We start from the raw sequence: 27,961 nt of genomic DNA, 5'->3' as shown, positions 1-27,961 counted from the left end.
GAAATGGGGGAGGAGAGATGAGTGGCTATTCCAGAGCTACAAAAATAATTTCCAACTTTGGACAGGACAGTTCTGAACTTCCTTCCCAGGTGCTGTCACACTGGTGTTTACTGGCCGGAAACTAGGAAGAGCTGGTTCTTGGCCCCTTGGATTTTGACTGGTGAAGAAGCCAGCTTGTTGGGAGAGGTGGGGCCCATTTCACTGGATCTCTTTGAAAAAGCCCAGCAAGATGTCAGGCCTGCTCTCAGTCTTCCTCCACCTCCTCCTTCTCTTCAAGTTGGTTGCCCCAGTGACCTTTCGCCACCACCACTATGATGACCTTGTGCGGACGCTGTACAAGGTGCACAACGAATGCCCCTACATCACGCAGGTTTACAGCATCGGGCGCAGTGTGAAGGGGAGACACCTCTACGTGCTGGAATTCAGCGACTACCCTGGAATTCACGAGCCCTGTAAGCCCTGAGCAGTTCTTGGAGTGTATGGGGCAGGACCCTTCCCTTACAAATCCAGTAATTGGAGTGGTGTATGGGGGGGGGGCAGTCAGTGGGCTCCTCCACCTATAAAGTATCACCTCTTCCTCAGCATGTGCTAAGTATTTCCCTACTTAGCCCTCAAACTGCCCCTGGCTCTGGGGAGCTGAAAACCCAATTCAGGTTCTGTCCCTTCCTCCCTCCTGGGTTCTGTTTCCTCAAGACCTTAATGGGAAAAGGTGAGTGTTCTCCCTGCTCCCATCCCATCCCCCCTCCTTCCCTGCCATTACCCTTTTTTCTCCCTTGCTATTTTTCTATTTTTCCCTATCCAATGCTTCAGGAGACTTAAGCAGAAACAGTTAGCTCTTTTAGTTCTGCCGGGAAACTTAGAAGGGTTTAGGAATATCTCTTTGGGGAATAGGGATATCCTGGAGAGAGTTTGAGGTCTGGAGTATTAGTTTAATTCATTGGACTATTTTTTGTTAGTTTATTTCTATTATAAAAGTAATCCATGTTTGGATTAAAATTAGAAATTAGAGAAGGAAAAAAACACCTCACCCATAATGCCACCTCTCACACATGACTATTGTTAACATATTGATATATATCCTTCCAGACTTTTTTCTCTGCATTTTTAAACCACCATTACACAACATATAATTTGTTTTATAAAACTGGAATCATACTATAACTGCATTTCTCATTTCATAGTCTTTTATGAAGAGCATCATGACTGTAAATGTAGATCAACATCATCATTTTTTGGCTGCATGATATTTCATTGCATGGTTGTATCTAACTGTTCATTTATTGATGGAAATTTACGTTGTTTCTAATTTCTCACTGCTTTACTTATAGCAATTGTGACATTCAAGTTATGTCAGTTCCTCCTTCAAACTGTCAATTGCAAGTCTCTTTTTTCCTCTTCACTTCCACACCCTCCAGTCTAGCCCAAATTCCATCACAACCTGCCTAAATTATTGCACTAGTCTCTTTCCTGGCCCCCTAACCCCTAACGGTCACCACTCTCTGAACTTTCCATTTAACACAGAGATGCCACAATAATTTTCCTAAATACTCATATAATCTTCTCACTCCCATGCTTAAAAACCTTCAATGACAACCTCACACCCAGTGGATTCTGTCCATGACAGCTTCAGAATACTGCACAGTGGGAGGGGATGGGTAGCTCAAGGAAGGCTGTGTAATTAAGTGAGGGTAAGAGCCTTGCTTTGAAGCTGCATTTGCATAACAAGCTTTCTGTTCTTACTTGTGGATGCTAGTGGATTTTATAGGGTTAGCCCCTCACTCCATGTCCTTTTCTTGGTGCCCCCTCTAATTTCTAGCATCCAAGGCTTCCTTGAAGATTTTTCATAGTATTCTAGCCTCCACTGACCCCTCTTTTCTCTGATGCCCTATAACTTGGCTGTTCGTCCATTCATTCCTTTCATTCATTCGTTATTTGTTCCACAAATATTACTGATTATCTACTATATGGAAGCACTTTTGTAGACTCTGAATATTCAACAGTGAATAAAACAAGATCCTGCCTTCAGGACCTTAATTCTAGTGGGGTAAGACCGGCAATGCCAGCCCTGGTGGTCTAGTGGTTAATATTTGGTGCTCTTAACTACCATGGCCCGGGTTCGTTTCTTGGTCAAGGAAAAACACCATCTGCTGCTGGTTGTTATATGGCCGGCTGCGTGTTGCTGTGACGCTGAAACACTGGTATTTGACAGGTTTCAGCAGAGCTTGTAAAAATTGGCCATGAAAACTCTATGAACAGTATAGATCATTCTCTGATAGAGCACCGGAAGATGAGAGGATGGCACAAAAAGATAATGTAGTGTTCAGCTCTTCTGTACACAAGGTAGCCAGGATCCAGAATCAATTGGATAGCAATAACAACAAAAGACTGGCAGTAAATGGGTAACTAAGTAAACATATACCAGATGAAAATAAGTGCTATATGGAAAAATAAACTAGGAAAGAGAGACAGGGGATGCCATGGATGAGTCGGGGAGGGGGTAGTTGCTACTTAGGAAAGGCTTCTCCATGGAGGTGATTTTTGAGCACAAGGTGGAACATGCCGATTGCAGGCAACGGGAAGAGCAAGGACATGCTTGGCATGCGTGAGGAACAGCAGGGAGGCCCCTGTCACTCCAGCAGAGTGAACAATGGGCAGAATGAACAATGGGAGAGCAAGAGATGAGGTCAGAACAGTATGGTGGGAATACTGGGCAGAAGGAGGAGATCATGTAGGGTCTTACAGGCCTTTGTAAAGATTATGGCTTTTGCTTTGAGCGAAGTGAGAAGCCACTGGAGGGTTTTAAGCAGTGACATGGTCTGACTTAAATTTTTAAAAGATCACTCAGAACAGGGGTCAGCAAACTACAGCTTGAGGGCCAGCTACCTGTTTTGGTAAATAAAGTTTTACCGACACCTAGTCACGCCCATTTGTTTTTGTATTGTCTATGTCTGCTTTTGCTGGAACAGTTGAGTAGCTATGACAGAGACACTACAGCCCACAAAGCCCGAAGTCTTTACTACTGGCCCTTTATGGAAAAAGTTTGCTGACCCCTGACTCAGGAGAATAGATTTTAACAGGCCTGGGCAGGTGCAAGGAGTTCAAGTAGGAGATTTATTGTAATAATCCAGGCGTGGGGTCCTGGGGGCTTGAACCAAAATGATGGCAGTGGTTGTTATGAGAAGTGGTTGTGTTCTGGATATATTGAAAGTAGAGACAACAGAATTTGCTATTGGGCAGCCACTAAGTGCAAGACACTATGTGAGGTTCTCTAGGGCTGTGGTTCCCAGACTTTTGGATTTCACAGAAAAGTTAAAAAAAAATTTTTTTTAATAAATAAGAGAGATTGAAGGGGACTAAAACAGATTTTCCAAATTTTGTTTTACTGAACAAGGATGTTGAAGAACATTACCTGCCTTCTACTATCACCATCCTTTCCTAAAAGAAGGAATATTTTAACACCAAGAAAAGTAAGAAAGACATAATCTAAGATTAAAGAAATGTACTACTAAGATTAAAGACTCCATATTATGCAAAATCCACTACACCATCCTTGTGGGTTATAGACATTCCTTTGGAAAAGATTGTTGTGGGTGTACTAAAATAAGTAACATTGGATCATGTCCTAAAGAAAATTGGAAATTGTATACATTACAAAAGGCAGGTCCAATAAAGGAAGTAGGACACGTGCAAAATTAGGTAAAACTCAGAGTAGAAAGGAGTAAGTGCCATGAAAATGAAGTTCAACAGCAAGGTCATTCCCAAGATGGCTTCACAGAGCAAGTAACATTTGAACTGAGCCAAGAAGGATGGTGAGGAGGATTTGGAAATGTGGAGATGAAGAGGGACAGAATCAGAAAAGTCATGGAGGCAGGAGAGTGCTGGGTGGAAGGGAAATCACTTGGCCAGAGCTTTTCTCCTTCTTTTTAAAACGGGGCAAGGACGACTTTCTTTACCTGGTTTTAGAGGCTCTTTTCATGACCTCAATTCTTACTTCAATTGAACAGTTAACAGCCAAACAGAAGGCTAAGGAATGAGACATACTAGACTCCTTCCTACTCTGTGTCTCAAGACACCACCTTCTCAGATATGAAGGAGAGATTTTAGTTTCCTTAAATTTAAATTAAATTAAATTTTCAATAGGATGATTAGGAACTGTTATGATATCACCCAAAGAACTTTACCAGAGCAAGTCTAGGGAAAACGTTATCCTTACCCTGAAAAGATTTGTCTCTGAGAAGCAGCAGGGAGCTATTGTAAATGCTACCTTGGCTTTGGCCTCCATCATATTAATTAGCTAAGTGACCTCAGACAAGTTATTTAACCTCTCCTCTCCCCAGTACGCTCATCCTGGCTAATAATAATGACCACTTTATAGTTTTTCTGTGAAGATTAGCAATAATGAGCATAAATGCCTAGTACACATTAGGGGTTTAATAAATGGTAGTCATTATTATCCCTGGCATGAATTTTTGCAGTGTTCGTAATTGCAATTTGTTGGAAAGGGGCTCAGAGATTATTGGAAAAAACCCAATGGAAGCATGAGATTTTCTTGGATTCGTTACAGAAAAAGAGGGAAAAGGTCCCTTTGCAAGATTAGGAACCAACGGCACTTGCAAGCTTTCCCCATCTTTCACCTTCCTGCGTGCTTTTCTCACGCTTGCAGTGGAACCAGAAGTCAAGTATGTGGGGAACATGCACGGCAACGAGGTGCTGGGCCGCGAGTTGCTGCTGCAGCTGTCGGAGTTCCTGTGCGAGGAGTTCCGGAACCGGAACCAGCGCATCGTCCGGCTGGTGGAGAGCACGCGCATTCACATCATGCCCTCCATGAACCCAGACGGCTACGAGGTGGCTGCCGCCCAGGTATTGAGCCTGCAGAGGATAAAACCATCTTAAGGAATCAAGGAAAAGCCAGTAGACAATGTGTCCTCTCTGTCCCACTGTAAATGTCGCTATGTAATAGAGAAAAAAACAATGGAAATAGAATAAAGCATGAAGATTTTGTTCAGTCCTATAGCACCCTAGGCGATGAATGTGGGCTCCCTCTGAGCTTCAGTTCCCTCAACACCCTTCAAGCTGACCTCCTGGTTTTATTGTGAGGATCAGTGAGGCAATATCTATGACAACACTTTGTAAACTGGAAAATACTATACAGGTGTTAAGGGATGTTGCCAAATAGACTCCTTCCCTGAACTTTTAGCTTCGAACCCTAAATACTCTACTCCTTCCCTCATGACAAGACGCTTCTATTTGCATTTGGGGGAGGAATATCAGGGAGATCACACTTTTCCCAGAATTGCTGGGTGGAAGGTTAATTCTAGATTCTTCATACTTTATTGTATTTCTGTAGGGTGTTTTCCTCTACCAGAACAGTACTCAGCTTTTTGATTCTTTATTTTAGAGTTACATTTGCAGGGGACACATAAGAAAAAATGTCTATGGCTTTTAGATTATTTTCTAACATAAATTCAGAATGTTAGTGTCCCTAACTTTAAAGCAGTGATTCTTTTGTGGCTGTGCATCAGAATCATAAGTGAAGATTTCTGAAATACAGATTCCCAGATTCCTCCCCTACTCCCCCCAGATCTACTGAATTACAATTTTCAAGGGTGAAGCCAGACATCTGCCTTACTCAATGAATATGTTCCTTTAAAAGCTATGTTTAAACCTGATTAGTTTGGGGGTTTTTTTAGGGGGGGTGGTGTGGAGGAAGGTTGTAAATTAAAGCATTTTTTGTTTGTTTTCAATTTAAAAATGTGTTTATTTGGGGTAGTCTTGAAAAATTGTTTTATTTTTAAGACTAGACTTCACTACTTGACTTTTTTTAAATTTTATTTTATTGTGGTAAGAACATTCAAGATAGATCTACCCTCTTAACAAAATTTTAAGTGTGCAATACAGTACTGACTATAGGTACAGTGTTGTACAGAAGATCGCCAGAACTTATCCATCCTGCTCAATTGAAACTTTGTGCCTATTGATCAGTAACTCCCCATTTTCTCCTCCCCATAACCCCTGGCAACCACCCTCCATCTGACCACTCTGTCCCATACAAGTGGAACCACGAAGTATCAGTCCTTCCATGACCAGTCCATGCCAAACATATTTTAAACTTACTTGAGGATAGGGCTGGGGGATAAGTAGAGGCAGGGAGGAGAATGGAGCCAAGGTATTGAACCAAACACAGATCTGACCCTTGCAGTCTCACAAATTCGTGTTGACATGACTCAACAAATGAAAAAAGAAAACTTTGCCCCTCCACTGGAAATCAGAGAGGTACACACTACCATGCCTCAAGACTTCAGTTTCCAAAAGAGCAGGAAAATTTAAGAGAGGTGTGGGGGAGAACCCCGCCCTGGCTGCTCCCCTTCTATTGGCCCTTCCCTGTATTGCAATGGGGAAACTGGAGAAGCATTCAGACCTGCCCACATCTTTTGTGGGATGAGGTGGAGTGGAAGGAAGTGGGGAAAACCCTTGCCAGCCCACTAAATCCTAGAGCCGTATCCGGGGAGCCAGTCACTTCTGCTCACCTGCTGTGTACTTGTTCAGAGGGAGCAGATCTTGAACCTGAATCCAAGAGAGGACCCATCAGGTTCTCAAACTTCCAGAGCTACTGGCCATATCCAGAGGAAACCTGCCTGCATGGCTACAGAGGGAAGACCTGGCCACCAAACTTTAAAGCTGCCTGTAGGTAAGGCAGAATAATGCCCCTCCCCCAAAGATGTCAAAGTCCTAGTCCCTGGAAAGTCGAAGATGTCCCTAATCCCATGTGAGTATGTTATGTTACATGGTAAAGGGGAATTAAGATTGCAGATGGAATTAAGGTTGCTAGGCAACTGACCTTAAAATATCCTGGATTATTTGGGTGGGCCCAGTGTAATCACAAGGGTCCTTTAGATGTGAAGAAGGAGGCAGAAGGTCAGAGTCAGAGAGAGATTTGAAGATGTTATGCTGCTGGCTTTGAAGATGACAGAGGGACCGTGAGCCAAGGAATGTGGGCAGCCTCTAGAAGCTGGAAAAGTCAGGAAACAGATTCCCCAGAGCCCTTGGAAGGAACAGAGCTGCTGACACCTTGATTTTAGTCCTGTGAGACACATTTCAGTCTTCTGATCTCCAAAATTCCAAAAGATAATAAACTCATGCTATTTTAAGCCACTAAGTTTGTGGTAGTTTCTTACAGCAATAATAGGAAATGAATATACCACTAACCCTGTTTATGGGAACCTTCTGTTAAGGGAAGTCCTTACCTGCCTGCCTAACTAATGACTCAGTGTAAGTGGTAATACTGATAGGTAAATTAACACAGCTGTTAATACGGACAGTTAAGACCTATATTGATACAAATAAGCAAGTAGTGAAAAATCCCTGGAAACATAAGGAAAATCAGTATCTCATAGAACTGAAAAATCAAACTCCAAACTGAAAAATCAGATAAATGTTTTCCACTGGATGGAACTGATGTAGGACACTTAAGAGAGCTTCAAAAAAATATTATGTTCTTAATGATGTCTAAGAATAAAATATGAGCAGATGTCATGAAAAATAAAGAAATCTGAGAACAATAAAGATTTCTTAGAAAAATATGAGAATGGTAGTACACCTGTGAATTTTTAGCTGCCCAACATCAAAACATTCACCCTTCTTCCAGGAATGGCCACCAGTTTGGGCGCTATTCTCTCAGTCCACAGGGCTCTGGTGGACACTATTCCCCTTCTCCAATGCCACACAAAACATTAAATGGAATTTCAATTTTGCAAGGGCCTTCGAACATCTCTCTATTCTATTGCTGTATATATTTCAGTTATTCATGTATTTATGTATATATCTATTTCCCCATATATGACTATGTATAATTCATCTATGAATTCCTAGAAGGCTAGAGTAATGTCTCATTATCTCTTTCCCCAGTTTCTACCAGAGAGTCCATCAGAGAGGGACTTGAATGAATGTTGGTTGACTAAATGGATGAATAAATAAGTGAATATATGACCAAATAAATGATAAAATTTGAAGTGTGAACAGAAAAATTTGAAGTGTAAGCATGTGGTTGAGATTGCTCAGAAGAAAGATAAGCAAGGACACTAAATTTTAAAAAGGGGGTGTTCCATGGTGCAGCCATGTTGGAAACAGTTTAGCAGTTTCTGAAAAAGTTAAGCATAGACTTACCTTATGACCCAGCAGTTCAGCTACTAGGTATCTACCCAAGGGAAGTGAAAACATGTGTCCACACAAAGACTTGTACATGAGTGTTCATGGCAGCATTATTCACAATTGCCAAAAAGTGGAAACAACCCAAACATCCATGTACTGGGTTGAATAGTATCCCCCCAAAATTCTTGTCTAGCTGGAACCTATGAATGTGACCTTCTTTGGCAATAGGGTCTTTGCATATGTAATCAAGTTAAGATGAAGTCATACTGGATTAGAGTGGACCCTAAGTCAAATATGACTGGTGTCCTTATAAGAAGAAAGAAGATTGTACACAGAGACACAATCACACGGGGGAGAAGGCCATGTGAAGATAGAAGCAGAAATTGAGTGATGCATCTACAAGCCAAGGAATGCCAAGGATTGCCAGCAACCGTCAGAAGCTAGAAGAGAAAAAGAAGGATCATCCCCTAGAGCCTTTAGAGAGCGTCACCCTGCTGACACCTTGGTTTCAGACACCTCCAGAACTGCGAGAGAATAAATTTCTGTTGTTATAAGCCACCTAGTTTGTGGTAATTTTGTTACAGTAGCCCTAGGAAACTAATACAGTCTGTTAATTAGTGAATGGGTAAACAAAATGTAGTAAATCCATATAATGGAACGATTCATCAATAAAAAGAAATGAAGTACTGATACATGCTACAACGTGGAGGAACCTCAAAAGCATTGTCTAGTGAAAAAAAGCCAAACACAAAATGTATGGTCCCTCAGGCCAGCCCAGTGACGCAAGCAGTTAAGTGCACGCACTCCGCTGTGGTGCCCCGGGGTTCACCGGTTCGGATCCCGGGCATGAACCGACGCACCGCTTGTCAAGCCATGCTGTGGCGGTGTCCCATATAAATTGGAGGAAGATGGGCATGGATGTTAGCCTAGGACCAGTCTTCCTCAGCAAAGAGAGGAGGATTGGCAGATGTTAGCTCAGGGCTGGTCTTCCTCACAAAAAAAAAAAAAAAAAATGTATGGTCACCATATGTGAAATGTCCAGAAAAGACAAATCTATAGAGACAAAAAGTGATTTGTTAGAGCTGAAGTAAAAATGAGCAGTGCCTATAAATGGGCTTGAGGTTTCTTTTTAGGGTGATAGAAACGTTCTTAAATTAGGTTGTGGTGATGCTTGTACAATTCTGTAAGCATACTAAAATTCATTGAATTGTACACTTAAAATGGGTGAACTTTATGGTATGTAAGTTATATCTTGATAAAGCTATTTTTTAAAAAATAAGGGTTCTCATTATCCTGAAACGCCCTACTCTTGTTAGAGCTTCTCCTGGGATCTCTACCTCCAGCACAGGGAAACTTGAGCCACACCCCTGGGACTTTGGATAAGTTAAAGAAGAAAATACTATATCATTTGACAGATTAAGTTAATACCTAAAAAGAACTATACAGTGTTCTTCAAATATAGGGTTCAGTCTGAAACCTTCATTTTTTGTCTCTTCATTTTCCCCTTAGGGCCCAGACATTTCTAGGGATCTGGTTGGCAGGAACAACGCAAATGGAGTGGACCTGAACCGCAACTTCCCCGATCTCAATACCTACTTCTACTACAACGAGAAGTACGGGGGCCCCAACCACCACTTGCCCCTTCCAGACAACTGGAAAAGTCAGGTATGAGAAGAAATTTGCATACAGAAGCATGTAAATCAGCATCTGGAATTTCTTTTAGAAATTTTCACATCAACTAAACAAGCGAGAATTAAGCATCAACTCAACTGCATGTTAATCTGTCCATATCAATAATAACCATATCTTATACCTCTTTGTATTTATTCCTTCTCCCAGCATAGAGCCCTCCATGGAGCACAGGGTCACAAAATGTTTGATGTTGGTGGCAATGGTAGTGAAGGAGGTGAAAGCGAATCATACAGGTGCACAGTACTTTACAATTTTACAGAGTTTTTTCTTAGGCAGCGTTTCAGTTGATCATCATAACCCTCTGTGGTGGATGCATCAAGCAGTGTTATCCTTCCCTGTTTTATATGTATTATGCTTATAGATAAAATAATTTAAATTCACACAGCTAGTAATTGATGGAAGCAGGATTAAAACCCAGGTCTTCCGACTCCTAATCTGACATTCTTTGTACTGCGCTCTACACAGAACTCCAGCATTCTGCAGAGAAATCTCTCCCACGTGTGATGAACTGTATGCTCATCAACAATTAGCTATAGAAAGAGCTTCAGAGAGTCTCACCTTTATAGTTTTTCCTCTTCCCTTCCTATACGACCCCTGCCTACTTTGACATACTCTCATTTCCCTTACTCTCTCGATCACAGCATCCCATTCGATGCTCCCAGGCCTTTCTCTCCAGGCCATCCCTGGTAATGTGAATGGTTTCATCCTGCTAGTGGGCGTCCTCCTGGGACGTCTCTCTCGCTCCTCATGGGACAGACTTGAGGGAGAGGAACAGTGAGAAGCTGGCTTTGTTCTGATGCATCGAGGCTTAGGACATGGAAAAAAGACTGCTTTAAAGAGTCTGAGCCCTGGTCACAGAGCAGGACTGGTGTCCTTGGTGTTATATCCATTCTGATTGGGTGAAACTTAACCCTATTCATCCAGTCCCCCTTGGGATAGAAAAGATGGGAGCCCTCACAGCTGACCCTTGGTCCAGGAGGAGCCATTAACACATTAACACCACATAACCTCTAAGCACATCTACCCTGAGAGGAGGAAAAACAATGAAGTCTGTAAATTATTTACTTGTACTGCAAGTCCAAGTGGATTCAATACTTTCTTTAGAATACTGTCACTCACTAGCAACATAATATGCAATAGAAAGGGTGGAATTTCACTTAGCCAAGACTGGCCCATGTTACACTATATCTAATCCACCCAATTTGGATATGACCACAGGAGTGTGTTCCCCATGTCTACATTACAGCAGATATGTTGGGGAAAGGAGGAGGTTGAAAACCATTACTGTAAACCAGCGTTTTCCAGATTTATTTACTAGAGCCCTAAATGCCTACAAAGGTGCTTCAGAAGCCACTGGAGCAGTGGGTAAATTGGAGAACTCTTTCCATGTTGCCAGAGAGAGGGGCTCTGAGCTCTCCAGTCATGCCACCCCTCTTCAAACAGAACTGCTCTCTCTCTCTCTTTTTAAATAAACTTTATTTTTCAGAGCAGTTTTAGCTTCAGAGCAAAATTGAGTAGAAAGTACAGAGAGCTCCCATGCTCCCTGCTTCCCATGATCAACATTGAGCACCAGAGTGGTACATTTGTTAAAATCAATGAACCTATGTTGACTCATCCTTATCACCCAAAGTCCATAGTTTACACTAGTGTTCACTCTTCGCGTTGTACATTCTATGCATTTTGACAAATGTATCATGACGTGTATCCACCATTATGTACCATACACAATTGTTTCACTGCCCTAAATGTTCTCTTTTTAGCTATTTTGTATATTGGGATTCCACATAAGATTTCGTTTTGAAAAAGAGTTCCATCCACTTAATTTTTAAAACCATCATGCAAAAGATCAAAATTTCGCCCTCTGCACTTCTCATATCTGGTAGGACTCTTTCTGTTTTATTCAGACACATGATCTCCTCAGGCCACTTGCTGACAAGCTTATTAGAACAGCCGTTTGGCACCTCCAGTTGCAGCCTCACCACCCAGCTTTCGTCTCTCCTCAGGTGGAACCTGAGACTCGGGCCATGATCCGGTGGATACGCTCCTTCAACTTTGTTCTTTCAGCCAATCTCCATGGCGGGGCAGTGGTGGCCAATTACCCATATGACAAATCCCTTGAGCATCGGGTCCGAGGTTTCCGCCGCACTGCCAATACCCCCACACCTGATGACAAGCTTTTCCAGAAGGTATGCAGAATGGCGGCTTGTCCAGCCAGAGGAACTTGGGGCTCAGGAGAGTAACACAAGTCAAGTCAGTAACACTGGACCCTACTAGGTACAAGTCTACAGAAAATAATTGAAAACACTGCCTGCTCATTAGGAGCTTACAATCTAGTAAATAACATTTTGTTTTGGGTGATAAGCCATAAACTCATGAAAAAGTAAATATATAGGAAAGCTTTTGTAGTACAAACACCACAATGTAAAAAAAAAAGTAAGCTAATGACAAACAAGAAATATGCCAAAAGACTAATAGTATTGGTGGTAAGCGAATGGCATTAAATGTGAATTTTGAGGAGTCTAATTTACAATTTTATGGTAATATGGCTATATTAATGAAAAATAGACCATGCACAGGAAAAAGGTTTACATAATAGTTCAAAACAACAATAGAATAAAATGAAGATTTATCATTTTATTTATATTATTAATGATATATAAGTAATATAAATAATAATAGCATGAGTTATTAATTCATCAGTTAATGAATTGTATAGAGAATAACATCAGTTGTTGCTTCACAAAGCAAGTATATTATTATATTTTCTTCTCTAGTAGTCTCATTTTGTCCACTGTTATAAAATAATAATGAAAGAGAATTATAGAAATTCCGAATATATTTCTCTCCCTCCAACACACACATTGCACCCCCAAAACACAGTTCTTTTCCTGGTAAAGGCCTGTCTTACTTGCTCCTTGATTTCTTTTACAAAACGCAGCTAGAAAACGTACACCTAGAAGGGAACTAACATATTATCTAGTGCCACCCCTCACTTTGCACTTGAGGAAATTTAGCCCCGAGATAGTGGAAAAAATCAGAGTACAGGTCTCCTAATTCTAGTCCACTACGTGCACGCACACACACACACACGCACACACCCATGTCTCTTTCTCTGCTGGTATTTTCTTTCACTAAAGAAAATAATCAGTCGTTTATACCTAGTGGTGTTTTTTGGCTTCACCCTACTTCTGAGTATGAGCATTGCCATTTAAGCTGGGGACACTCAAGGTCATTTTCTGCCCACTTTTCCTCTAGCTGGCCAAGGTCTACTCCTATGCACACGGATGGATGCACCAAGGTTGGAACTGTGGGGATTACTTCCCAGACGGCATTACCAATGGGGCGTCCTGGTATTCTCTCAGCAGGGGTAAGGAGAGTCCTGGGTACAACAGTCTGCAAGCTGAAGTAGAGTAGAGCTCATTTCTCCTTCTAAATTATCATTTTTCTCAGGGAAATGACAAGAATATTATAAAATTTTGCGTTCAAGTAGAGATCTGAAAAATGGAGTCTTAAGTTGGCATTTAATGTCATCTTGTGAATTTTTTAAATGGAGGTAGTGACACCTTGTGGTGTCCTTCAAAACTGGTGGTTTACATAGTAGATGAGGGCATAAGAGGGAAATAATGTAGTCAAGTGGTTAAGTGTGGGGTCCAAGGGTACACTGGGTTAAAACCTGGCTTGCCCATTGACCAGTTATGTGGCTTCAGGCTGATTAATTAACCTCTCTATGCTTTGGTTTCCTCATCTGTACATCAAGAATAACAATACTTGCCTCATAATTTTGATGTAGGTATTAAATAAATAATGCACAGACAGCATTTGGAAATGCCTGGCTTATAAATGTTAGGTTTTTTCTAAGTAGCATGGAGGTATGCCTCACCTAGCAACAGAAGAGCAGAGGAGCTGGCCTGGACACAAACAGTTCCTCCGACACGTGCTCTCTGTACCTTGCCTGCCCATCTCCTATAAGCAGGAGTTTGCCGTGACATTGGCCATTGATAACCTAGCAGAAACCTTCAGCAAGAGGCTTCTTTCTCTATTCCCTGGGCCTTCCTCATCACTGAGGCTCAAGATAAAACCTCTGTTCATGAACTTCTAATAGGTAGGAAACCTAAGGATAAGGAAGAGGCTAAAGCAGGAAGCTAGGATATTTTAGGAATCGTCTTTTAGCAGCTGTCTTTCCCCATCCTCTCAAATCTTACCTGTCTGGAGCCAGGTGGTAGAAAAACTCACTGGTGAGAGCTGAGCTGATCGCTGGTCCTGTGGAGAGTGAGGAGGAGGAAGGTTAGGGAGTCACTATGTCCTGGGAAGGTGGTAGACTTCTTGCGGCTGAAAACTCACTTGAACACAAGGCAAGAAGATATTGTTGAACTTTACTTTCTTTAGTTTGCATTAGGAAAGCAATAGGTGTTTTCCCCCCAAAATTTAAAATATCAAATATACTTTTTCAAATTGTACTTGTTCTTCCCTCTCCCTTCCCATCCTCTAGGAAAGCATGGCCGGAGCCTCCACCGAGATTCATTGCCTTAAATTAAGCTGTTACAGGGGCCGACCCCATGGCTTAGCGGTTAAGCGCACGCGCTCCACTACTGGCGGCCCAGCTTCGAATCCCGAGCTCGCACTGACACACCGCTTCTCCAGCCATGCTGAGGCGGCGTCCCATATACAGCAACTAGAAGGATGTGCAACTATGACATACAACTATCTACTGGGGCTTTGGGGAAAAAAAAGGAGGAGGAGGATTGACAATAGATGTTAGCTCAGAGCCGGTCTTCCTCAGCAAAAAGAAGAGGATTAGTGTGGATGTTAGCTCAGGGCTGATCTTCCTCACACACACACACATAAAAAAAAAAAAAAATTAAGCTGATACAACTCCAAGATCATTAAGTTCATCAAAATGATTGTTCCAACAGTGTGGAACAATCTCTGGACCAGCATCATCAGCGCCACCTGGGAACTTGTTAGAAATGCAAATTTGAGGCCCTCACCTAATTCAGACCTACTGAATCAGAGACTCTGGGACTAAGGCCTAGCAATTCTGATGCATAGAGAGAACCAATGTAACAGGCTATAGTTGTTTTCCAACTTTTCACCGTTCTTTCTATAACGGTTGCTTGCACGAATCAGCTTAGAAAGCAGGTGAAAGTTAATTAAATGGATTTTTTTTTTTCGGTGAGAAAGATTGGCCCTGAGCTAACATCTGTGCCAATTTTCCTCTATTTTTTGTATGTGGGATGCTGCCACAGCATGGCTTGAGGAGTGGTATGTAGGTCTGCGCCTGGGATCTGAACCCGTGAACCCTGGGCCGCTGAAGCAGAGCCCGCAAATTTAACCACTACACCACCAACCCAGCCCCTAAATGGATACTTTTTAACCCAAACAAAATTGTAATATAAATGCTATTGTAATAATCAGAAACATATTAAAATAATTGATTCAGCTGACTAATATAGAAGATAGGAGCAAGCAAGCATTCGATGGAAGACAAACATAGCTGCTCTCTGCTGTTTCAGGGGTCTGTTTTTCTAGGGTAACTGTTTTTCAGGCTAGTGTTGTGTTCTCAGGTAGGAAGAGGGATGTGAAAGCAAGATATTCACCTCGTCTCTAGCCTCTCAGGTCTGAAGAACATCATAATCCAAAGAGAAAATCTGTCTCCCTGAAAGCAGTGCATGTGTGCATAGTGCATAACGTATATTGTGCATAGTGTACAATAGTGCATAGTGTAATATTAAGGCATGGCTAATAAGCAGATTTTGGAAATTTTAAGAGGGATAGGAGGCGAATTTAAGTCATGAAATGGAAAAAAGTAGAGGATACGGATGACAAAATGGGCATTTATGAAAAGAGAAACCAGGAAAGATAGAAGCATGTGAACTGAGAAATTGGGGAAAGGTTTTACGGAGGAGAAAAATAAAAGGAGGTCAAGAGGTAGAATAGAAGCCGATTGGGGTGGAGAAATTGTCATTAAAGAGAGTAGAGGTGGGGCTTTGGGTAGGGACCTGGTTATACAAATCCGCCGATGCCCTCTTTGCCCTAGGAATGCAAGACTTTAATTATCTCCACACCAACTGTTTTGAGATCACACTGGAACTGAGTTGTGACAAGTTTCCCCGCCAAGAAGAATTACAGCGCGAGTGGCTGGGGAATCGGGAAGCCCTAATCCAGTTCTTGGAACAGGTAAAATTTCATTCTTCAATTTTCGTGGTTACAGAAAGAAAAGTAGTTTTCAATGGCAGGCAAGGATTTTTGTGTGGCTCAGGTCTGACTTTTGCTCTGACTTAATATGATAGATCTGGGCTTCTTCTACCAATTAAATTTATTCATTCAACATTATTGAGCACAACTATCTGTCAGAAACAGTGCTATATGCTGGGGATTATGAGTAAACAAACAAATATCCCTGCCCATATGGAGCCTATATTCTAATGTAGAGAAACAGACAATAAGCAAAATAATAAAGTCAATTTTATAACATGTTAAATATAAAATGCTATGAAGAAGTCCTTTCAGAGAAGGTAGCATTTAAGCAGACTTAAAGGAGGTAAGGGAGAGAACCATGCAGATATTCAGGGAAGAAAGGGCTCCCCTATTGAGGACGCAACAGCAAATGTAACGCCAACAACAAGCACATGAAAAGATGCTCAACGTCACTAATCATTAGGGAAATGCAAATCAAAACCACAATGAGATACCACCTCACACTCATTGGATGGCTGCTATTAAAAAAAAAAAAAGGTGTGGGCCGGCCCCGTGGCTTAGCGGTTAAGTGCTCGCGCTCTGCTGCTGGCGGCCTGGGTTCGGATCCCGGGCGCACACCTACGCACCGCTTCTCCGGCCATGCTGAGGCCACATCCCACGTACAGCAACTAGAAGGACGTACAACTCTCTACTGGAGCTTTGGGGGAAAAAAAAGGAGGAGGATTGGCAATAGATGTTAGCTTCCTCAGCAAAAGAGGAGGATTAGCATGGATGTTAGCTCAGGGCTGATCTTCCTCACCAAAAAAAAAAAAAAGGTGACAGAAAATAGCAAGTGTTGGCAAAGATGTGGAGAAATTGGAATCCTTTTGCATTGTTGGTGGGAATGTAAAATGGTGCAGCCACCATGAAAAACTGTGTGGTGTTTCCTCAAAAAATTAAAAATAGAAATACCATATGATCCAGCAATCCCACTTGTGAGTATGTATCCAAAAGAACTGAAAGTACGATCTCAAAGAGATATTCACATACCCATATCCATAGCAGCATTATTCACAATAGCCAAAAGGTGGAAGCAACCCAAGAGTCCATTGATGATGAAGGGATAAACAAAATGTGGTATATACATACGACGGAATATTATTCAGCCTTAAAAAAAAGAAGGAAATTTTGACATATGCCACAACATGGATGAATCCTGAGGACATTATGCTAAGTGAAATAAGCCAGTCACAAAAAGACAAATACTGTATAATTTCACTTATATGAGGTATCAAGAGTAGTCAGATTCAGAGACAGAAAGTAGAATGGTGGTTGCCGGGGGCTAGGCAGAGAAGGGAGTGAGGAGTTACTGTTTAATGGTGTAGAGTTTCAGTTTTGTAGGATGAAAATTTCTGGAGATTGGTTGTACAACAGTGTGAATGAAAATACTTAACGCTACTGAACTGTACACTTAAAAATGGTTAAGGTGGTAAATTGTATGTTATGTATGTGTATTTTACCACAATTAAAAAAAAATTTTTAGGGGCCGGCCTGTGGCTTAGTGGTTAAGTGCACGCACTCTGCTACTGGCGGCCCGGGTTCGGATCACGGGCGTGCACCAACGCATGGCTTGTCCAGCCATGCTGAGGCAGTGTCCCACATACAGCAACTAGAAGGATGTGCAACTATGACATACAACTATCTACTGGGGCTTTGAGGAGAAAAAGGGGGAAAAAAAAAAGGAGGAAGATTGGCAATAGATGTTAGCTCAGGGCCGATCTTCCTCAGCAAAAAGAGGAGGATTGGCATGGATGTTAGCTCAGGGCTGATCTTCCTCACAAAAAAAAATTAATTAAAAAAATACAAGGCCAAGACACCAGTATGGCTGGAACAATCAGGAATGTAAGGGAGAGAGTAGTAAGAGATGAGATCAAAGAGCTACCTGGGCTGTGGCTGTAGAGACCGTAATAAGAACTTGAGCTTTTGCTGTGAGTTGGGTTTTCAGCAGACCTGTGACATGATTTGATTTAGATTTTAACAGGATCATTCTGTCTGCTCCATTGAGAAGAGATTATTAAGGACGGAGAGGGTGGGGTAGAGAGACCATTTAAGGGGCTATTCCCATAACTTTTGTGAAGATCAAATGTAAAAATGTATGAGAAAGGGCTTTGAGAACTCAAAAACACTGTACAAATGTTTTATGATCATAACTACACTTTTTAAAATACTGACATAGACTGTTTTCTGCAGGTACACCAGGGCATCAAGGGCATGGTGGTTGATGAGAATTATAATAATGTCGTGGAGGCTGTCATTTCTGTCAGTGGGATTAACCATGATGTCACTTCGGGTAGGTGGCCACTGCCTAGCGGGGTGAGAAGGAAGCTTTTACTCCCTCGTATTCTTCAGCATAATCAGGAGGCCAATTTGTAAGCCAGCAAGATCAGCAGGGGTGTCAAGGACACTTGGAGGAAGGAAGGATAATAGAAATGGGGGCAGTGGATTAAGAGGTAAGGACCCGGAAGATGTAAATGTACCATCTCTCTCAGCATGCATGAATCACTGCCTCATACAACTTTGTTAGGGGTGTTTTCTGGGTTTGAGGTTATGAATAGCTCATATACTGGTGTGAAATGGGGCAGAATAGAAAAAGACCGTAAAACTGATGTTTAGTCTTGTCCCTGACTCAGGCATTTAGCTACACCGCCATTCTGTGAAAAGTTAGCAAGATTCATTCTGTAGGCTTGTTGCAAGGCAAGATTGATGGTGGAGGCAGATCTTCTTGGAGTCAGCCTGGAATCTCCTAGAAGGATACAGAATACCTTGTGGCACAATGGTGTTGTAAACTCCCCTAGCCCAATTTGATCATGCATAACTCTTAGAGGTTTTCTTGGTTGGTTGTTTTGTTTTTAATGTAGAGCAGTAGCTGCCAAGGGTTAGGGGTAGGTGAAATTTGCCTTCTTCCCACAACCTTGACACCGGCAAAGCCCAACCACATTTTATCACACAAACGTGTGTCACCAAGCAGGTATGTTATGGTTCAGACAGTCTGTTTAAACTGGATGAAATCTCAACTTGAAGGAGATAACTTATGTTCTTTAAGGTGATCCCAACACATCTTACATGAAAGGTTCATTCAAGGCAAAGGCAACAATATTCTAAAGACAGAAAATTCTGTAGCCTCACAGGCACCAGACAACCACAATTCTCCAGCCCAATGGCTGGACCCAGGACTATTTAGAGATCAAACCTCGGGCATCCCTAAGAGCTTCCTATACCGTATTCATGCAAGTGTGGGGAATGTCTCTAAAACATTCCTGCCAATCAACGTATATTGAATACCGCTAAGTTCACCAATAAGAGACCATTTCCATCACTCATTATGCTAAATTAACAAATTACTCATTTCACCAATGAAAAAACTCATTGCTAACATTCACTATGCTACTTAGCAAAGCATCAAGTGTTTATTAGAGATAAAGAGAGCTCCAGCCCTCTAATAGCTGCACCTGGAGTTGAGGCTTTTTGAAACAGTAGCCAGCTAACTGCTCCTGGATGTGAGCCCCCATTTAAGAAAATGACAGTCCTTGGGGTATACCTTAAACTATTTAACATATGCATAATAACACACTGCTTTTGCTAAAGTATTATAAAGTAAATTACAGACATTTAGTAGGGGGCAGGGAAGAGACTCATTATTTATTGTCTGTCTCATTCTTAACTGCATTTATTATTTCAACTATTCAACACTGTACACTTAAAAGAAATTTTAAAGGTACCATCACAATTGATTCTAAAGAGATATAAAGTCATTAGCCAAAATGCTGCATCCCTGCCATAGAGAAATAGGCTTTCTTTTGGATTTTATTTTCCCTTTGGCATACTTTTGAAGGTGACGGAAGAAATATTAAAAAAAAAGATTCTTGAAGTCAGACCTTTAGTGGTCATTTAGTCTAGCCCTCCCACTCAATATAAGATTACACACATACAACACTGCTGACGGTTGTCCAACCCAGGGCCACCACATCCATTAGCAGGTTGTGCACTGCACAACTGCATAGCTTTTCCAGGGTTCCTCATTGGGTCTGTGTTTAAGTGCTTACAATGTCATAAAGCAGTCCATTTCTTTTCTGGTAGCTCTGTTTGTCACAATAGCTTTTGCTTCTGTCTAGCAAAATCTTCCTCCCCGCAACTTAAACCCATAGTTCTCAGTCTTATTCCTTTAGGTATATGTCATTTCTTCACAGTGGCTTTTCATACATTGAAACAGAGGCCTCATGTAGTCTCTTACCAGGTAAAACATTCATAGATCTTTCAACTTTTCTCCTAGTGACCCTTTACTGGACATGAAGTGTTTTAAATTACAGAGTCTAGAATTAAACACAATACTCTCAGTGCAGAGCACAGCGAAACTTCTCCTTCCCAGGAGCTGAGGCCCATACTCCTATTATGTCCCATAGCCTACAACTGTTTTAGATCTTAACCAGTTTCATCATGCTATTAAGAAAAATCAAGCCTTGGTGCTAAGCAGACATGTATCACTTCATAGCACAAGAGAGGCAGGGGGAAAATTGCTCTTGAGGATTATAAAGTCACATCAGAAATAGAATTTTCAAGGAAGGTAAAATCATCTTCCCTCCATATAGCAAATCTCAGCATCTAAGACTTCCAGATTTCAATGGAAAGCCTTTAAAAGAGATAATAGGGCCGGCCCCGTGGCTTGGCGGTTGAGTGCGTGTGCTCCGCTGCTGGCGGCCCGGGTTCGGGTCCCGGGCGCGCGCCGGCGCACCGCTTCTCCGGCCGTGCTGGGGCCGTGTCCCACATGCGGTGGCTAGAAGGATGTGCAGCTGTGACATACAACTATCTACTGGGGCTTTGGGGGAAAAAAATAAATAAAATAAAAATAAAAAAATAAAGAGATGATAAAAGAAAAACATCAGGCACACCTGTCGTATCAATATCACTGAGCTGTGATAATATCCGAGCAGTGACCTCAAGATGGCCTCACAACTGGTGGTAAAGAAGAACCTGACACCTTGAGGATTTTATCATTTTCATAAAACTTGACCCGAAAGCAATTTGTCATTTGCCTTTACAATGAAAGCAGGAGAAATTTTTGTAATATTTGACAATAACCAACATGGACTACATGGTAATAAGGAGGAAGACAAATTGCAGGAGGGGATGATGTGCCCTTAGCTTGCCCTCTAATGAAATTCTCACAGGTTAAATGAGCTGTGTCATTTTAGGAAAGCAGACCAAGAATCAGCATTAATGCATCCAGAGTGAGAGCTGATCTTTGGTAAGAGGTGACGTGAAAACGCATTCTAACTTTCCAAGTTTTATGCTATGGAGTTATTAACACTTTTAGTAGTCACAGGAAGTGCAGAAGAACTGAAAAGTGCTCAAGAGATGTGCTTCATCAGCCAAGTGAGGAAATTTTCTTTGTTAAATTTATTAATAATTCGCCTAAACATTAAAAATAAATAAATAAAAATCAAGCTTAAACCCTCAGAACATTTTTTATATCAAGGTCCCATTTGGGGCAGATTTCTAATCAGCAAACTGAGTTAATCCTTGTAACTTCTAGGCGACCATGGCGATTACTTCCGGCTGCTGCTTCCAGGTACCTACACCGTCACTGCCACAGCACCTGGGTTCGACCCACAGACAGTGAGTGTGACCGTAGGTCCTGGGGAACCAAAACTGGTGAGTTAGGCTGATCTTTACAAAGCACCGTAAAGATCATTTATACAAAGTCACCAACAACCAATTGCATCGTTCTAATCTTTGCTGAGCTTCCCTCTGTCACCATTTAAAAAGAATTCATGGCTCTCATATGCTAATTTTCCTTCTGCACTTTTCTATTATATTCTTCCTCACTTCTTTTTGGCTTTTCCTTTTTCTTCTGTTTAACCATAGCATAGTGATTAAAAACACTGCCTGGTTCTAAATCCAGCTCATTTGTCCACAGACTTTGGACAAATTACCTAGTCACTCTCATCCTCAGTTTCTTCCTCTGTAAATTGGTGGTAATAGTACCTCTTTCACAAGAGGTGGAAATGAGAAAGTGGATAGCAAGCATTTAGTACAGTCACTAAATGGAAAGTGCTCAACAAGTGTTGGTTTGTAAACGCCGGAGACCTTGCCCAGATACACGGCTCCCACGGGTTGCATTCTTCTGTGCCATCAGCAAGTTCTACCACCAGATGGCACCACAAGTCCTGCCCCCTTCTGGTGCCTGGTGAGACCAGACAGCCTTGCTTTCCACCCATGCTCTCTAATATTCCGCTCTCAGGGCTTCCTTTTATAGATGGGATGAAAAGCGAAGAACTTTTTTGATCTACAGTCTGGACTTTTTCAGCTTTGGTCATATTAGATTAGGATCTCGGAGCTAAAGAGGCTCAGAGATCATGGATGCTAATCCTCAGAGTTCTCAAAGGAGGAAAAGGTAATAAGGCTGTTCTATTTAATGAACATCTACAAACCTTATTTCCCACAAGTCAGCTCTTCCCTAGAGGCTCCTCACTCTGTCCCATTCCTTCTCTATACATCCCTAGAGCTCAGCAGACTCTTCCTCCCCTTTCCCTGTTAGCTGAATGCAGTCAAGTCGAGCAACTTATCTTTTTAAATACAGTTATAGGTACTATTTATTTAACAGTTACTATGTATCAGACACTATATGAGAGCTTTCCAGAATTATCTCATTTAACCTTCAAAACAACCCGGTACAGCAGATATAAGTATCCCCATTTGTGCCTGAGGAAAGTGAAACTTAGAGAAGGTGAGAAGCTTGTCCAATGTCACACAGTGAGTAAGTGGTGGGAGCCACCATTTGAACCTCTCTTGGGCTTCAGGGCTGCCTTCTTAGCCACTGTGTTACAGGGCCTCATGCTAACCTCTCAACCTGTGTTCATAACCCCTTTTATTAACACAAAGATCAGGGTAAAGAGTTCTTTAAATCCTTTGAAAATTCCTCTGAAGTTTCTAGATGGTTTCTCCTTTCCCCCCAGCTAGTCCCTCCATTCCCATCTCCTGCGTATTATCAACTACTTGTACTTGCAGATGCAGGAAGCAAAGAGGAACTCTTGTGTGGCAGCCTATTCCCTGGTCCCAATTTCCCAACCAACGCGTCCTCTTTCCCTCTTTTCTGGTTATACCCTGCTCCTCATCTACTCTAAAATCAAATGACTGTTAGGCAGCTGCATGCATAAGTGTTGCATGATAAGCCAGTCTATTCAATGCCAAATTCACACCACTGCAAACCCCCTTGAATAACATACTCTGCTTCAAAAGATTTCACCTCCTTTGTCAAATAGCCTTTAAATAAATCAACATAACCCATCATTATGTCAAATATAACTCAGAGGGAAAAAGATCTGTCTTTTAGATACAATTCCCAGATACAGTAACAACTAAGAATCTGCTTATTGATCACAGTAGACTCTATCTCTCTTCCTATCCTAAAGCAGAGATCCGTCTGACTGGCGGAAGAGAAAGGAAAAAATATCATTTACTAGAGGGTTTTTCATGTTACAATTAAGACTCTTTCAAATATTTCGGAGCGTCAAGGGTTCTCCTCTTTGCTTTTCCTCATAGCCTTCCAGATGTCATGTTCCTTTCATTTTCCTCTGTCCTTTCTTCATTTTGTTGTCTCTCTTCTCTCTCTTTTTTTTTTTCTTTCCTAGATCTCTGTATTACTATATAGGAAACAGTAAATGATACAGCGCAATTGGCTCTGATTTCCCATACTTTTGAGAACTAGTGGAAAAGCTGGCTATGGATTTTTATGGAAGGGGCAGGAAATAACCTCACAGAGAGATCTCTCAGTTGCATGTTTTCCAGCTCCCAGCTGGCTTCAGCAGCTCAAGCTGTTCCAAGGACCTGAAAGCCAAGGATGCCGCCGGGGAGTGTGGTTAGAACACTGTGCTACTCCCCTCCCTTCACTTCCTGGGATAGGTCTTCAGCTCCTGCACAGCCAGCATATCCCATACTTGTCAGTTAACAGCATCTTTACACCTGCGTGCCATGACCAGAAGGGAGGTTTCAGTGTATTGCCGGAAATGATACGTTAATGCACACGAAAATTTAGAATTTAGGAATTCACAGTAACAATCTATATCATCTCTCCTATCTATATTTCCAAACAATTATGACAGAAGGTTTAGTTCTGAAAGTCTGAGGCATTTGCTGGCGTGCCTGAGCATGACACCTGTGATTCATACAGTCAGCATAAAGGGGATTATCATGGCACCATCAATCATAGCTCTTGTCCTAAGCAACAATATTGGTGAAATTGTGCTTTGAGGTGTAGACGTAATTTTTTTCTAACAAATATAAAATAAATGTATACTAACTTCATCCAAATACACCTTACATATCACCAGTGATCATGTACCACTTTTGGGGGAATATTAGCCAAGCCTATATGACACCACCAAGGCTGCTCTGGGTCATTGCTGTAATAATTCTCCTTAGTCCCCTGCCCTCAGAACCCGGAACTGTGGTGAAACCAGGTCCAAACTGGTCTTCCCCCAGTTTCAATTCCAGAAAGTAGAAAACAGACTCCTCTATTCTCCTAGCTTCTTTTTTTTTCTTCCAGGTTAACTTCCAGCTCAAGAGAAGCGTCCCTCAGGCAACCCCTACAAGGAGAGTTCCCAATTCAGGGCATGGAGGCAGAGTCTTACCAAAGAAAATGCAGCCGCAGGCAGCCAGGAAGAAAGAAATGGAGATGAAGCAGCCCCGGAGAGTCCCTGTCTGAAACCCACAGTGCCCAGGGCAACACTTTAGAAAGGTTTTGTTCCCCTTCTCTGATCAGATGAAGCATTCTTTCTATTTTATTATCTGGGACATATTTAAATATACACATATTCAGAACAATTCAGAATGGTCTCCGTCTGTTCCAGGGTTAAACCCTCTGATGCAATAGTATATACACTCAGTGGTACCTTCTGGGGGTATGGTTTAGGTCCAGGAGGCTCCATGCCAGTCCACACTGCATCCAGAGACTGGTTCTGGCTGGTTGGCCACTCCATCACCAGAGTCTAATATTACTGAACCAGGTTTGTTTTTGCCTGTTGCCCAGAAAGCCAATCACCCCAAGATGACGAGATTGCAGGAGAGAGAGGGTTTTAATCACAAGGCAGCCAAACGAGGAAGTGGGAGAACAAGTTTCAAATCTGCCTCCTAGAAAATGGAGATTCAGGGATATTTATGGGGTAGGGGGGCAAGGTGGTCTGAAATGTGGAGATAGGTGATTGGAGGTGAGGAGAGGTGAGGTAATTGATGATCTGTGCAAGCGTAGTCAGACTTCATGCCTCTTCATAAGGACACATGTTCACAAAATGGTGGCATTAGCAGGATCTGAGGGTGGAGTTTTTAGCCTCTTGACGTCAAAGGTCACTTATCGGACATCTGCACAGGCCCAGTTGATGGGTTGGTGGTCTCAGCCGGCCTGAACTGGACAAGGGGTCCTAATTCCTGAAATACAGCTCAAACACCCATTACCATGGTGATGCCTAAGCAGCATAGTTAACAATGGGTGGGTGAACAACTAAAAACTATAATTAGTAATTGCAAAAAAAAAAAAAAAAAAAAACTTTAGTTACTAGCTACCTAATCATCAATGGCTATTTACCAGTTTCACCAGCACAGAGCCTGCAACAGAAATACTCCATGAAGATTTCTGAATGAATGGCTGAAATGCTGAGATGATCAATCATTGATGAATCTTTTGTTCCCATAGCAAGACCAGGAGACCAATTCTTCTGAAATCCCAGAGGACCATTTCAACAATAACAACGGGAATTTCTCACACAAACACCTAGTCTCACTGCTACCCGTTTTTGTACATGGGCATTTTAAACATGCATCTTTGCAAACCTTTTCTGGGTTTGTAAGTGTAATGCAGATGCCTTGTGGAATGACTCTGTCCTGACCCTGTGCCAGTGGTACACAGCACTCTCCACCTTGCTGAGTTCCCTAGTAAGAACCTGTTCATACTGTTATTGAGCAGAGTAGATGTCACTTAAGATTTGGAAGGGACGCATAGTCTTTCATCACACACCACACAGTACACAAGTTCATAAACCCCCACTGGGCATATTGGGGTTCCTCGGTCCCCTGTCCCCGAGGCTTGGTGGGGGTTCTTTACCATGCACCCCAGGGTTCAGCCTCAGTGACACAGGGCAGGCTCCAGTCTCCCCCCTTGCTCCACCTCCCCCCAACTCTCTCAGCCTCTCCACACCCCACTCCCAGCCTCTAACACAGCCGTTTCTTAACATTGAGCAATTTAGCTCCTCTCAACAAGAGTTCCCACACCCAGCAGAAAACAAGAGGTGTTCTAGCTGTGACAACTCACCCTCTGCAGGAGGCCATACAACATTAGGATTAACAAATTACTTATTTTTCTGTTACTTGAGCAATCTCGCAGTCTGTGGTCAAGAGAAAAACAGAAGAAAATGTATCTTTTGCTGTTTAGAATGAGAATTCTCTCCTCAGGTGATTAACACTTTCTCTACATTTTTTTTTTCTTTCCAATTTTAATCCCAGGTTCCTTGGTTCCCTTCTTGTTGTTATAATAAAGCAGCCACTTGAGAGGGCTTCTTTTCAGTTCAGTGAAACTTTAAGCCTGAGGTTGCCATTTGCACTCGATTTTTCCAAATTGTCTGAATATCACTTTGTTTTCAGGTTCCCTGGTACATAGTCACTTAACAGAGCTGATGTTCGTAAAATACAGTCACAGTGCTTTCCCTGGCACAGCCACGAACATTTCATCGTTCATTCATTCTTGTAGGGGACATTTATGGAGTCCTTGCTCTTAATAAATGCAGAGAATACAAAGAGAAATAAGATATAGCTTGTGATCTCAGAGCAGCCACTGTCTAGTTGGGAAGACAAATAGGTCATTACACTGCATTGTGGTAATTGCTATGATTCAGGAAACTCACAGCTGGGGGCGGGGAGCCTGGGGGAAGGGCCCTACTCTAGTCTTGGGAAGATCAGGGAAGTCATTCCAGAGCTAGTGAAGTCCAATTTGAGATATGTGAGGTCAGACAAAGAGGCACTAGCCGGATGCAAAGAAATGGGGGAGCAATAGGCTAAGGAGGCTGCCAGTGCAGAGGTCAGAGCCCCAAAAGAGTGAGGCGTTCAAGGAACTGCAAGAAATTCAGTGTGATGGGAGAGAGTGAGGTGGGGGGAGCGGGTGCGGCGGCGGGAGCGGGTGAGCTGGTGGGAGCGGGTGAGGCGGCAGCTGGAGCGGGTGAGGCGCCAGCGGGAGCGGGTGAGCTGGTGGGAGCGGGTGAGGCGGCGGCGGGAGCGGGTGAGCTGGTGGGAGCGGGTGAGGCGGCAGCTGGAGCGGGTGAGGCGCCAGCGGGAGCGGGTGAGCTGGTGGGAGCGGGTGAGGCGGCAGCGGGAGCGGGTGAGCTGGTGGGAGCGGGTGAGGCGGCAGCGGGAGCGGGTGAGCTGATGCGAGCGGGTGCGGCGGCGGGAGCGGGTGCGCTGGTGGGAGCGCGTGAGGCGGCACAGGGAGCGGGTGGGGGGGGGCGGGAGCGGGTGAGGCGGCGGCGGGAGCGAGTGAGTTGGTGGGAGCGGGTGCGGCGGTGGGAGCGGGTGAGGCGCTGGCGGGTGAGGTGCGAAAGCTGAGGCCAGTGGGACAGGGAGGCACGAGATCCTGAAGGACCTTTGAACCACATTAGAAAGTTTGGACTTTATCCTGAGAAGAACAAGGAGCCATTGAAGGGTTCTACTGAGGGGAGTGGCAAAATCAGATTTAGAATGATCACCCTGGCTGCGGCCTGAAGAGCTGGCTGGAGCAGAAGCAAGACTGAGTCAGTGCGCAGACTGCTGATTGACAGGTGAGGAGGTGGCCTGAGCCTGGGCAGGGCGACGTGGACGGGGAAACACCAGGCAACTCGGGAGTTACTGAGTCCGTCCTGGATCTCCA

The 27,961-nt window shown here is 42.8% G+C and overlaps 2 protein-coding genes across 2 annotated transcripts in view; both read left to right on the top strand.

The window, feature by feature from the left end:
• The first annotated feature begins 229 nt into the window (after positions 1-229).
• Positions 230-24,820, top strand: CPN1 (carboxypeptidase N subunit 1). The gene is made up of 9 exons (XM_058543766.1): positions 230-452; positions 4,664-4,860; positions 9,658-9,813; positions 11,844-12,026; positions 13,096-13,207; positions 15,878-16,017; positions 18,268-18,367; positions 21,608-21,726; positions 24,620-24,820. The coding sequence occupies exons 1-9, from the start codon at positions 230-232 to the stop codon at positions 24,776-24,778; spliced, it is 1,389 nt and encodes a 462-aa protein (XP_058399749.1). The 3' UTR covers positions 24,779-24,820.
• A 2,908-nt stretch (positions 24,821-27,728) lies between these two features.
• Positions 27,729-27,961, top strand: part of DNMBP (dynamin binding protein) — a 107,686-nt gene continuing 107,453 nt past the window's right edge. Inside the window, exon 1 of the mRNA XM_058543750.1 lies at positions 27,729-27,872. The gene's annotated coding sequence lies outside the window, so the exon portion shown is untranslated. The remainder of the gene's footprint in view (positions 27,873-27,961) is intronic.

Source organism: Diceros bicornis, chromosome 6 (genome assembly GCF_020826845.1).
Source record: "Diceros bicornis minor isolate mBicDic1 chromosome 6, mDicBic1.mat.cur, whole genome shotgun sequence".
NCBI lineage: Eukaryota > Metazoa > Chordata > Mammalia > Perissodactyla > Rhinocerotidae > Diceros > Diceros bicornis.
This window is presented reverse-complemented; position numbering and strand designations above follow the sequence as displayed.